Source organism: Macrobrachium nipponense, chromosome 3 (genome assembly GCF_015104395.2).
Source record: "Macrobrachium nipponense isolate FS-2020 chromosome 3, ASM1510439v2, whole genome shotgun sequence".
Lineage (NCBI taxonomy): Eukaryota > Metazoa > Arthropoda > Malacostraca > Decapoda > Palaemonidae > Macrobrachium > Macrobrachium nipponense.
Window position 1 is genome coordinate 81,814,143 of NC_087202.1, and position 13,340 is coordinate 81,827,482.

General features: G+C 37.6%; 1 protein-coding gene across 5 annotated transcripts in view; it reads left to right on the forward strand.

The window, feature by feature from the left end:
• The window catches only part of LOC135221850 (juvenile hormone esterase-like), a 552,420-nt gene extending 545,274 nt beyond the window's left edge, over positions 1–7,146 (forward strand). For 4 of the 5 annotated variants that reach the window (XM_064259782.1, XM_064259781.1, XM_064259783.1 and 1 more), the window contains 9 exons: positions 410–551; positions 1,659–1,844; positions 2,444–2,649; positions 2,831–2,981; positions 3,800–3,981; positions 4,291–4,447; positions 4,992–5,118; positions 5,307–5,421; positions 7,054–7,146. In XM_064259782.1, the coding sequence (XP_064115852.1) occupies positions 410–551; positions 1,659–1,844; positions 2,444–2,649; positions 2,831–2,981; positions 3,800–3,981; positions 4,291–4,447; positions 4,992–5,118; positions 5,307–5,421; positions 7,054–7,134 (1,347 nt within the window). In that variant the 3' untranslated portion in view covers positions 7,135–7,146. The remainder of the gene's footprint in view (positions 1–409; positions 552–1,658; positions 1,845–2,443; positions 2,650–2,830; positions 2,982–3,799; positions 3,982–4,290; positions 4,448–4,991; positions 5,119–5,306; positions 5,422–7,053) is intronic. The other variant, XM_064259785.1, reaches the window with a different exon arrangement.
• The last annotated feature ends 6,194 nt before the right edge of the window (positions 7,147–13,340 follow it).

The window sequence follows — 13,340 nt, forward strand, 5'->3', positions numbered from 1 at the left end:
ACTTTTGTTAAGTCCCTCTGGTCTCTGCCATAAGTATTCTTACCATTCGGGTCGTTTTTGACCTCCCTGCAATATGGACAAATTGCAATGAATTGCCAAATGTGGCCATTTTAAATATGTTTGTTTCATTTTGTTTGTGCTCTTTCTTCTTACTTATATTTTATCAGCATTTTCCTTTACAATTACACAGGCTTAACATGAATAATTTACAAGTTTACCAAATGCAAATGTTTTTTTCATAATTACCACAGCAGTGCCTGTCGAATCACTTGACACTATAGGCAAATGGGAGTCATACTGCCCCAGTGAATTGTACTTGTGTTCAATCTTGTACCGAGGTTCATCGGCAATTACCCTTTTCGACTCCGCTCTGCCTGACGTAGCTGAACTTCTTCCCAATTCATTCCAGAAGAACGCCTCCAATTTCCCTGTCATGGTGTGGATTCACGGCGGGGGCTTTATCCTTGGAAGCGCCAGCGATAGCATCCCAGTCCCTCTGATGACGGAGGACGTCGTGGTGGTCACGATCCAGTACAGAATTGGCGTTTTAGGTTAGTTGCGTCATAGCTGGATGAGTTATGACTAACGATTAAGTTTGGTATTCAGCTCTTTCCTCGTCTGGTTTGGTATGCATGTCTGAGGTGGTCATCAGTGTCTTTCTCAAACGTATTATATACAAGTTCGTCACCTCTTAATATCAGTCTGGGGCTTATTTAGGATGAAGCATAACCTTTTTGAGATGTTATTCAGTGTCCTTTATCCAAGTGTAGTAGAGAGACTTGTAACCTAGGTCCCTTGTGACTTATCTGAATAGGTTATGACATCCTGGGACATGTATGGGATATTTTGAGGAGTTATGACACAGTATCTTGTACATATTAATGTCTTATACATCAAAAACATCCATATTTGACCCCGTAAGCTCACCATCATAGATCGATGTCATCTACTTCCAGTGGGGATCGAGTGTCTCAGGTGAGATATAGAGATTTGTGACCTCATCAAATCGAAACGGAATTTTGGGAGGTGAATTAAAATATATCGACAAGGAAATGAAATAATGAGTTACGGATTCTCCATAGAAATACACACACACATCGTATGCGCACTTTTTTTATTATTATTATTATTATTATTATTATTATTATTATTATTATTATTATTATTATTATTATTATTGTTATTGTTATTGCTTATTATTATTATTATTATTATTATTATTATTATTATTATTATTATTATTATTATTATTATTATTATTAATGAGTTTGCTAGCTGTTAAAAAGAGTAAATAATAGCAAAGGAAAAATGTAAAACGCTAATAGAAATATTTCGAAATGTGAAATTTTTAAATAGCAGTAAATAAAGCAGCATATATCTGCACAAATAAATATCAATATATAAATTAAGGGATTTTGCGAACGTTAGCTTTTGTTTTAAATTGTATTTTTTCTTTTTTTATTAGTCATTTATTATTATACAAATGTTTTTTACGTATTTGTTTTCCTTTTAATAAATAGATAATTAGACAATTGTCACAGAGCTTGCAAATATTGATGCAATTCTTGGCAGATCTGAGCAATTATGAAAAAAGAGCATGTCAACACCTGTCATTTCAGACATCAAGAGCTATAGAGACATTCGCTGTATCTTTACAGGATTCTTGTCAACTGCGGACTCCGTTATGTCTGGCAATTACGGCCTGAAGGATCAGGTGATGGCCCTTCGTTGGGTTCAGGATAATATTCACTCCTTCGGGGGCGACCACAATAGGATCACTCTTTTCGGCGAGAGTGCTGGAGCGATGTCCGTCCATTACCTCATGCTGTCGCCCATGGCCAAAGGTCGGGAAATATGACAAGAACTTTTAAAAAAGCTGTCTTGTTATTTCTCATCATGCTTTTACCCCTTCCAGTAATATCTAAAAGTTCGCATGAGTTTTGAGGCATATTTTTAAAAAGTAATAACGTAGACATTAATTTTCTATGAGGTCCACAATAATAAAAAATGTTGCGAGTTCGTGTATAATCTAAAAACCCTTTACAAATCTTTCGAACCCTTCCCTGGGTTCATCTTTTGGACTTAAGATGAACCCAGGGAAGGGTCCGAAAGCTCTGTAAAGAGTTTTTAAATTGTACACGAACTCGAAACATTTTTTACTATTGTGGACCTCTTAGAACATTATATATACTATCGCGATAGAGAGTTTTTCCCAACTAAAGTAGACATTAATTATATAGAGCTTAGGTGTGGAGTTTTTTTTTTTTCATGTCAGAGTATTTCGTAGAACAAAAAGCCCTTCATAACACTTTATGTATTTCTTATAACTCAAAGCCCCGTTATGAACTGCCCATTAGAAATTCAACACAGTCACAGGTCACTAGGTATCCAAGACTGCGAGTCATCTCCGTCAGATTCATCACTCACGGTCTATACTTTTCAGGCTTGTTCCACAGAGCCATTGCTCAGTCTGGCACGGCACTCGTCCCACTGCAGTGGAACGAAGATCCTAGTCGGGAAGCAGCCACCCTGGGTCAGATGCTAGACTGCCCTGGGGTCAACCCTGAAAACTTAGATTCTGAATCCCTTAAAGACTGCCTGATGAAGGTGTCTCCGGAGAAACTGGTTCTGGCTGCGAAAGCTTTTTCGGTAGGTAAAGGAGTGTGTTGCCTTCATGTGCTCGTTTCATTTTAATCAAGAGAATGTTTTAAAAAATAGATGAAGAGATGTAAGAGAGCCTTTTTTGTTTGGGAAAACAGCCATATGATTTTTCAAAAAAATATATTTGCCCATGAATGAACCAAAATTTATTCATTCAAATATTTGTCAGACTTTCATGGACTCACCCCAAATAATACGACCAACGATAGACGGAGAATTCTTGCCTGAACATCCTGCCAAGATGCTGAAGGAAGGAAAGTACCACAGAGTGAACTTCATGACAGGAATCACAAGGGACGAAGGGGCCATGTTTGTGAGACGTACGTAGCAGTTTTTTATTGTACTGTTCAAGAAGTTCCCTTATTTCATTAGCCATTTTCATGGCTGAACGTCATTTAAGGTATATTCTCAGTTTATGAATGACTGAGAAGCGTTTAACCACAGTGTTGTACTTATTCAAGTCTCTGCAAATCATTAACTGTATTTTACACCTGGAGCATCTCCGTTATTCCGTCGTTTTGTGATTAGTCAAGAAATTGCACATTTTTGGTGTTGTCTATATTATTTCATTGGCTTTAATTATCTGATGCTTGAATGTTGGAATTCGTCTGAAATATTTCCTTTTCTTTTGTGATTGGTCTTGAAATATTTTATCATAAAGTCGTATAAAATTTGTAGCATTAAACGTAACTCAGGTCTTAGTCAGCTTCTTCGGAAATGTCATGCTTTCCCACTTCACTAGTATTTTACAGTTGAATATCGTAGTCTCTTTTTGTCTGTTGATCACCAAATTGCACTTCTGTTTAAATGGTGGACTTCAGATGTCGCCTTTTGCCTTTCGCAAAGTCTTATTTCGTCGCAAAACTGTTGAAATTTTGTAGCAAAATTTCATTCTACATTCCTCAGTCTTTCCATTTTCTATATTTTAAAGCTGAACATGTAAATGCTCTTTTGAAATTGACTGACAGTTCGCGTCGGTTTTTACGTCTAAATGTTCTAATACGCCTTGTTACGCATTGATTGACATCCAGACTTCTGAAGTCTCATCTTCCTTTGGCCTTCTGTCAAAGTGATCGCGAATGACTTCGTGCAGTCCTGAAGACAGACTGCGAATCTTCATCCCATATTTCAATTCCAGGACTCCTGATGAGTGAATCGATGACACAGGACCTAGCTACCAACTTCTCGGCCATAGGACCGACCTTCCTGAATATCCCCGCTGGACCCAATTCGTCTCCCGAATATATGGCCAAGAGGATGTTCGCTCACTACGTCGGGGGCTTCAACGTGACAGAGGAAAACGCCGATGGAGCCGTTAAGGTTAGAGCTCCTCTCCGCAAATTCAAGAGACGTAGAGAGTTATTCATAGAAAGGGAGGCTACTTGAAATAGACAAGAATCCCCCCTTCACCCGTGCCTCCCACCCACCCCCAAAAACAAAAACTTTAAATGTAGTATCACAGGAGTTCTAACATTTCCTTTTCCAGACAGAGTCGACATCTCACGGCCTCTGACTGAGATAAACTTAGGTTAATTAAACCAGCAAAAGCCAAATTTATATAACTTCAAAAAGAAAAGACCACCAAAAATAATCACAACTTTCAGGAATTAACACCCTTCTTCTCTTCAGATGTTCACAGACTACTGGTTCGGTGTGCCTCTGGACATCGTGGGAAAGATGCACGCAAGAGATGCTGATTATGGCCACAAGACCTTTTTGTATGAACTCCATTATTCCGGAGAGTTCTCCTTCTTGGACTCGCCCAACATCACCGTAGGGAAGAAATGTGAGGACTTAAGTACCTGCTGTTGTTCGTGTTGATCTTAGCTGTCTTTTTTTTTTTTTTTTTTTTTTTTTTTTTTTGCGTCAAAGGAATATTTGATGATCCCTGCTCATCTCGAACGCATGTCTACAGAAATACCTTTGGTTTAGAGACGCATATATACATATTCGACATATGCAATCTTTATTTGAAATGAGAAATATCTTCATTGAGACCATTTTATAATTAAAATATACAAGTATACTTATTTTATACACACACACACATATATAATATATACATACATAATATATATATATATATATATATATATATATATATATATATATATATATATATATATATATATATATATATATATATATATATATATATATATATATATGTGTGTGTGTGTGTGTGTGTGTGTGTGTGTGTGTGTGTGTGGGCGTCGTGTCTGGTCGCGCCAACATGCAAAATGTATTCGAACAATCTGAAACATTTTGATATCCAGCCACACCGACATGACTCAGTCATGAAACTACTACAACAGCCATTCATCTTTCAGGGGTGGGCCACGCTGATGACCTCCAGTATCTGTTCAATTCAGTCTTTCAACCTCTAGCTACACGACCGACTGACTTGTTCATGAGGGAGGTTATGGTTTCTCTGTGGACGAACTTCGCTCGAACTGGGTAAAGACTGTTATCCTGTTACGTATGCATTACTCAAGTCATCTACCTATCAAGTATATCATAGTGTATATATTTTTTTTATCTACATTTTATGCTTTTACATACAGATTCTCTTCATCAGTGATGAAACATTCATTTATTCTGTTTACGCTTTACGGTGTATTTTTTATTCACTATTGAATCCACAGGAATCCTACACCGGATATGTCCCTTGGTTTCAAGTGGTTACCCGTGTCAGGATGTACTCCAAAGTACCTGATTCTGCAGCCTTCTCCTTACATGAAGAAATTCAGCAGAGATAAGGTTTGTAATAAACACACACACACACACACACACACACACACACACACACACACACACACACACACACACACACACACACGTTTTATCAGCCTTTTTGTATAAAAAAAAATTATGCGTTGAGTTCGTAAGCCTCCATGGTGGTCTATTGTGTGACGTTTCATTCCGTTTCTTCTTCTTCTCTTCTTCTTCTTCTTCTTCTTCTTCTTCTTCTTCTTCTTCTTCTTCTTCTTCTTCTTCTTCTTCTTTTTCCTATAACCTTCCTCTTTCCAAAAAATCAACTATAGCTGTCTTTACTTTTCCCTTCCTGTTGTCTGTCTTTTCTCTCTTTTGCTGCAGACAAGATGGGCCCGCGGAACTCAACTTTCCTGACGAAAACAGCAAAAAAACAACTAATGGAAAAAGCGCCTCAGTGGCGTAGTTGGTATGGTGTTGGCGTGCTAACTCGGTGGCCGTGAGTTCGATTCTCGGGCATACCATTGAGGAGGGAAAAATGTGTATTTCTGGTAATGGAAGTTCACTCTCGACGTGGTTCGTTAGTCACGGGAAGCCGTTGGTTCCGTTGCTGAATAACCACTGGTTCCATGCAACGTCAAAACATCATACAAACAAAAAAACAAACCAATGGATAAATCAATGAATAAAACCAATAAATTGGGCTTTTACTCCCGTAGACTCCGATTTCTTGTCAGACTTACAAAAGTTCGAGTTTTCTTGGAGAGAAATTGTTTAGAAAGTTCGCCTTCCTATTCATTTTATAGGGAAATCAATTCCCAGAAAAGTAACGTAGATGTCTATCTGTTTTCACTGATAATCCGAGCAGTTCTGGCCGTTAATTGACACTCGCAAACGTGGTATGTATACTATTTTCTCAACCCTAAAATAATGTTTCTTTTTAACAGTTTTCTCGGTATTATACAGTAACCATCTGGACGACGTGTTACCTAATTAAACGCTTTCGATGAAAAGAAAAACTTCTGATGAACCGAAACATGAAAAACCTTAAGCCAGCTAAAACTGATAAACGTCTCAGTTTCCCGCCTTTCATCTCTCATCAAAACTGACTTTCTTATTCGATAACAGGTCGCTATTATTAGGACGCATTCTAAGTGGCCTCCCATTTATGTGCCACCTTAACTTTCGTGAACGTTTAACCTTTCGACGAGGGCTATCACCAGATACGCAGGGGAGAACAGATCCATTAAACTCCTCTTTTTCTGTAGCGCGCTGACATAGGCCTAATGCACGTTACATTTTATGATGGGCAATATGATCGACAGTCCTCGTGTTTCATTTTTATTAGCCAGTTTGGTCACTTTCTAGGCCTAGAGAGATAAAGAGGAACTTCCTTAAGTCAGTTATGAAAGTTTCTGTGCCACGTTTATTTTCTACATCTAATAAGACTTAGTTATTTCACTGTTTACCTGCCTTGGTTTCCCTTTTTGATTTTGAAGTATAAACTCATCTTACTTTTAGATGAAACTTTGCCACATTATTTCCACCTGCGGCTTTTAATATATCTTATGCCTTTGAATAGAATGTATTTGTTAAGTGGTTACTCCTCAGAGTAAGGATACCGTTGACGGTCTATACATGTCATGGGAGATAAGAATGTCACTTTTTTTAACATTTCAGGAAGTGGAATTCATGACAAACCTCCCCCTGGACTACAATGTGATCCTGTATCCGGAGCGGTTTACCATCCAAGAGAATTAGAATTGGAAGAAGGAAGAAGAAGAAGAAGAAGAAAAAATAGCAACCCTGTCGAAGTATGGAAGCCGACACCTCAGAAAGACGGATAGGATAACTGCAAGATCATCTCTTTCATCCTAAATTGTCAAAATACCAATTTGAAAGTAAACAGATGATGGTCTGATCGATTGTCGCTTGTTCTCAATGGTCGGATATCCCATCCAAATTCCCCAACATACTGACAGATGAAAGTTTTCCCTTTAATTGATTCTCACAGGGAAAAACAGTTTTTAAATTACTTATCAATTACTATAGGAATTAATAAAATTTTTAAACCATAGTTTCTCAAATGTTTCTCAAAATGACTGAACTCTAGTACGTGTTCGCACTGATTAGATGCCTAAGATATTGTAACATTTCTCTTTAGACAATGCACTTCACAGCACATAAATTTTATCAGAGTTTTTCCGCTTTTATTGTTCTTGGAAACAATTCCGCTTTGAGGAAAACTTCCCTGCCGTTACAGATGGCCTTGTTACAGGAAATCGAATTGTTCGAAGGTACGTTCTTCATTTTTGACGTTTTAATAGTCAAATCTTTTATAAGTGTCTTTTGTGACAGAACTTTTGGTGTCTGAATACAGTAGCCTTGCGGATCGTAGTTCTTCTTCTTCTTTTTCTTTTAACTCTTTCCCACCGTTATCCCTACATTAGGGGTCGGTTGCCTGATGCGCCTTTTTCTCCTCCACTGCCTTCCATCAAAGGCATCATCCTCCACCAAACCTCTTCTCTCCATATCTTCCTTCACTATATCTCGCCATCTGATTCTCTGTCTCCCTCTCGATCTTCTTCTTCTAGCAGGTTCCTTCCAAGCAGTGGCGTACTAAATGGAAGGGGGGGGGGGGGGGGTGGCGGTCCGCCCCGGGTGACAACTTGATGGGGGGTGTCATAAAGGCTCCTAGATTATATCCAATTCCTCCGTTTGATGTTCCCTATTATTATTATTATTATTATTATTATTATTATTATTATTATTATTATTATTATTATTATTATTATTCAGTGATTTTCGGCGGCAGTCTGCCTCAGAAAACGGGCGATTTCTGCCTCAGGAGTGCACATTATTTTGCTGTAAAGCCAGTCAAGAAACAATTTGTAAAACTGATTACAGCCTTGGAGACATTAACAGGCCAAAAAGATAATGTAGATACAAGAGGATCAGCTGAAAGTTTACTAAAAGCATTGTGTGATTTTTCATTTGTCATTTCTCTCATTCTGGTGTGATATATTGGGAGAAGTGGACCTCACACAAAAATATTTGCAAGCAGACGGAATAAGCTACGTAGGAGAAACGCTGTTATAAAGATCAAAGGTTTGGAAATCTTCTTTAGAAGTCAGCACAATGAAACTGTAGAGAAAGCAATTGTATATGCAAGTCAGCTATGTGAAGAAAAGGGGATATCCATAGAAAGATGAGGAAGAATAAAGAAAAGAATGCCTGGAGAGCTTGCTAGGGATAGTGGACTGACATTGCAAGAGGAAATGAAGAGATCTATATTTGAATGTAAAGGTAAGTTTAGTCAAGAACTGAATGTTCGATCAGAGGCCATGGATAATGTGCTGTCAACATTTGCAGCCATTCAGCCACACACCTTGCTCGCTGTAAATTAAGAACAACTTCAGGAAGGCATCTCAAGCGTGTCTAAGATTTTTAATGAAATTCCAAAAGAGGAGGTCAAAGTGGGAATTGTGCGACTCAGAAGACACCTGGAGGCCGCCAAAATATGACTGAAGAAGCAAAACTTGGACGATCTTACAGTTTTTCAAGTTCATTGTCAAATGGGGCTTTGGAGAATCCTTGCCAAAATTATCTCTGTGCATGAGAGACTAACAATTTGTGTCAGTAGCATCATGCGAAAGAAGTTTCTCTAAGCTAAAGCTTATAAAATTGATCTTCGATCAACAATGAGTCTTGCAAGATTGAACAGTCTTGCTATGAATTCTATAGAAAATTAGTATGCAAAGAATATTAATTTTGATGGTGTAATCAACAAGTTGGTGCTGCAAAGGCACGTACATTAAGAGTGTAAAATTTGTCTCATTTAGTAAATTAGGAGGAGAATATTTAGCTTCATTTAAAGATGCTTTCTTTTACATTGATATCTTCTCTGTTGCAAAACAAAATTTGTTTTAGTTACGATTATGGTTTTATCTAGCCTGCAATATGCATGTATTACAAGTGGCTAAGAATGAAATGTCAATGTACTATTTTTGTTTTAAGTATTACAAGATATCAACCAAAAAAAGATATATATTCATTCCTTATCAAAATTCTGAAGTTATTGGGCTTTGTGGGGAGGGGGTGCAAAGGAATATTAACCCCGGGTGCCAAAGACTCTGTGAACGCCTCTGCTTCCAAGCCCTCTTCACTCCCTCCTTGCCATCCATCCTCAACGCATTCACATACCATCTCAATCTGACATTCTTATCACCTCTGTAATCTTTACCAAGCCTGTCCTTCTTCTTATTTCATCATTTTCCAATCTCTCAAGCAGCGATATTCCCATAATCCACCTCAGCATTCTCATCTCTGTTCTCTCAAGTTTTACTTCCTCTTTTCTTCTTAGAGCCACCATGTTTCAGATCCATGCGTTAAAACTGGTATTATCACTTTGCTATAGATCTTGACTTTTAGCTTGATTGACATTTTCTTATCATACTACTCCAGCTACATCTCTCCACTTTCCCCCACCCCCTGCAGCTTTTATCCTACTGTCAACTTCAGCCTTGCAATCTTCCTCTTGGCTTAAAGTAGATATTAAGTATTTAAACGTTTCTGCCTGTTTTATAATAGAGCCTCTTCTTTCTTGTATTACTATTCTTTCTCTGTGTTCCCTACTGCTCACCAAAGCCTATGTTTTATTCACATTCACCTTTATGCCAACCCTCTCTAAAGACTCCTGCCACTCTCCAGCCTTCTGTAGGTCCTCCTCATCTTCAGCAGTAATCACCAGATCATCGGCTTGCAACAACTCCCACAGCACTTCATTCATGATCGCCTCAATTAACACATCCATGACCAGTACAAAGAGAAATGGGCTTCATGCTAACACCTGGTATAATCCAACACTAACTTCAAAGTTTTCTGTTTCCCCAACTTTTCTGGGACTTTCCTCAAATACCAAAAACATCACTTCTCTTGGGATTCCATCGTATGTTTTCTCTAGGTATATAAATACACAATAGAGCTGCTGATTACCATACCTTGTACCTCATCATCTTATCAACTAACACCCCCCCCCCCCCCCCCCCCCGGGCGCTCTTTCCCTCTCTTTCTCATTTCAAGAAAATTTTTTGTTTTTGCCTTTTACCAGAGACAGACAACGGAAGCCATTCACTAAATAGTAGATATTTGACAACCCATTTCGTCAGGCCTATGTTTTCGGAAGAGATTTATGAGTTCAAAAGCTCCGCTACCAAACAGCTATCTATCTATTTATCTATCCATTCATCCATCCATCTACCTATCTATCTATCTATTCATAGATTCATAGATGACATCAGCTTTTTCTCAAAAGTTTCTAATTTGATGGCTTAATACGGATTTATTCAGCATATCTGTGTAAAAGCGTTCTAACTCTAATCTGGAAGGTTATTTCCAGCAAAACCTGTTCTGGAATTCCAGAGTCCTATTTTCTCAAAATGGAAAGACCCGAGTTCAATAAGGACGAACAGAATCGTAGACAAAACTCGGTCAGAAAGATATTCTCATTTGACTAGGTCGTGGTTCTCAAGGATTCTCATTTGATCGGTCCAAGGACTTCGGAACAGACTCGCCGGAACTAAAGGGTTAAAAAAACAAACCACAGTCAGTCGTCGCTGGAGCTGAAGAGGGGGACGTGGTGAATTCTATATTTAATCATTTGCTTGTGTGGTGGTTTGTTAGTATTATCATTAATGTTAGTGGCAGTAGTTGTCACTACTTGTAACGTAATCGAGGGAAAAATTTGACGCAACCAACGTAGGCCTAAACATTTAATGCTCTTCTCAACAAATGTTATTGTTTGTTTGTGTGGAAATCAAGCTCCCGAATTTCATCATCATTTTGATGTATTAACGTTGAGCGCTGTCACTTCATCTTCAGTAAAATAATATTATCTTTCTGTTTATTTTTCTTTAATATTTCTCGCTTAAAGAGAGTGCTCGGCGTCTTTCTTCGTGTAAAAACGTGCCTTTGGCCACCTGTTTATACGAAGAAATGAGTTGAGAGTATATTTCACGTTCTTTGAAATGGCGTTTTTGTATTGTCAGCAATATCCGTCTTTAATAAAAGCTAACCTTACGTTTGTTGCATCGTGAGTTTTCAGGAGCAGAATAAGGCACTTTCTTTTTTTTTTTTCCCATACCTACTTGTGTTCAAACTGCTTGACAATATTTTGTCATGGTCAGTCAAAGTTCCGAGTGTGGCATCTTTCATGTGGACTAATTTAGTCTCATTCTCGTCACCTTAGTCAATTCACGAGTCGGGTGATATGGAAAACAGTTATAAAATGTTAAGTAATCTATTTCAAAAGGAGGGGCGAAAATCGTGTCGACTAATTTGTAATGGAAAGAGCCGACAAAAATCAAGAACCCTTCAAATCTTTGGAACAGAAATAGATAAACGGAATCAACCGGCGAGCGGTTATATTTCGTCCCGTGTGACCGCGCTGGGTGGCGAATGAAACTCCACCCCACCCCCCCCACCCCCCCGCCCCAACACCATGGGGCATAGGATGGGCCTGGTGCCGAATAAAAACTGGTTATTGAATATTTCATATTTAGCGAGTGGCTGCCAGCGTTTGTGTTGTCTGGTGAAAGGTATCGTAAACAATCATATATGAACGCAGAGTGGTTGCTGGACAAATGAAAAAATAAATAAAATAAAAAGCTGAAAAAACAAGAGTGAGGCTAACTTAGGGTGACCATGAATACCGTGCATTCGGAACTATGGGTCTATAATAGGGATACTAAAAAAATACTATTGTGGGTAAGAGAATTTTTTGTACGGTGTGTTTTTCTCTATATTAACAAACTAGAAATGTATGCCGTGTGAATTTTACTGGGCTGAAAGTCTCCCGGTACGAGGGACGAGTCTCATGAAATGGCAAAAAAGATAAATATTTTGAAAAGGTACATGAATTTCCATCTTTCCGTTGCTGTCATTTACTGTGCTTTTGTGCATGGGCTGGGTATGAAAATAAAAGTATAATTCAGTTTCTCTTGTTAAGGTAAAGTATCTAAACATATAAAAAAAAATATATTTAAAAAGTGGAGAATCGGATAACAAAATTAGAGAAAACATCTAAGGCAGGTCTTTTATTGACAGTGGTTGAACGATGCATAATATCTGATCACAGCCCTCTAGTCCCTAAGAAGCCCAGCCAGACTTGGGAGCCCTTTGAGCAAGACCCAATGCTAGCATACGGCCAACTATTTTAATAAGAAAAAAATTCATATTTTTCATGTTTAGGCATGCTAATTTTATTCTACATTTTGCTATTTCTTAATATGATTTCTTTTTGTAATGCAAATTAGAGTTTATTGATGTTATTCCCGTGGTTCTATAAGGGAAAAAGTATTTTTCAGAAGTGAATTGTAAATAACTAAATGGAAAGAAAGTTGAATAAACATCAGGAGCAATAAAATGGTCTTCCTCTATGTAACATCACACAATCGCTCATACACACACACACACACACACACACACACACACACACACACATATATATATATATATATATATATATATATATATATATATATATATATATATATATATATATATATATATATATATATATATATAATATGCGTGCTTGTGTAAAATTATTTAAATATATATATGTATGAAGTTTTAATCATCATGCGCCCGTGCTGGCATATAGCTAACTATTGGAAAAAAGAACACTCTACTCTACCTACTTTAAAATGGAACTAATTCAGGTACAGAATTTTTTCATATAGTTCTTCCACTGACTTTACCAAGAAGAATCCACCTAGTTTTATGTATAATGTTTATTTCCCTTCTACCTGCTTATTCTGGGCCACGTACTTTATTTGTATAGTCAATTAATTCAAATATGAAATGAAATATAAAGATATCAACCTTAAACAGAAAATATCACGTGATTTTAAATATGCTTTAGTTTTGGAATGAAACCCCTTCCTTTTTTGGTATCATATATTTTT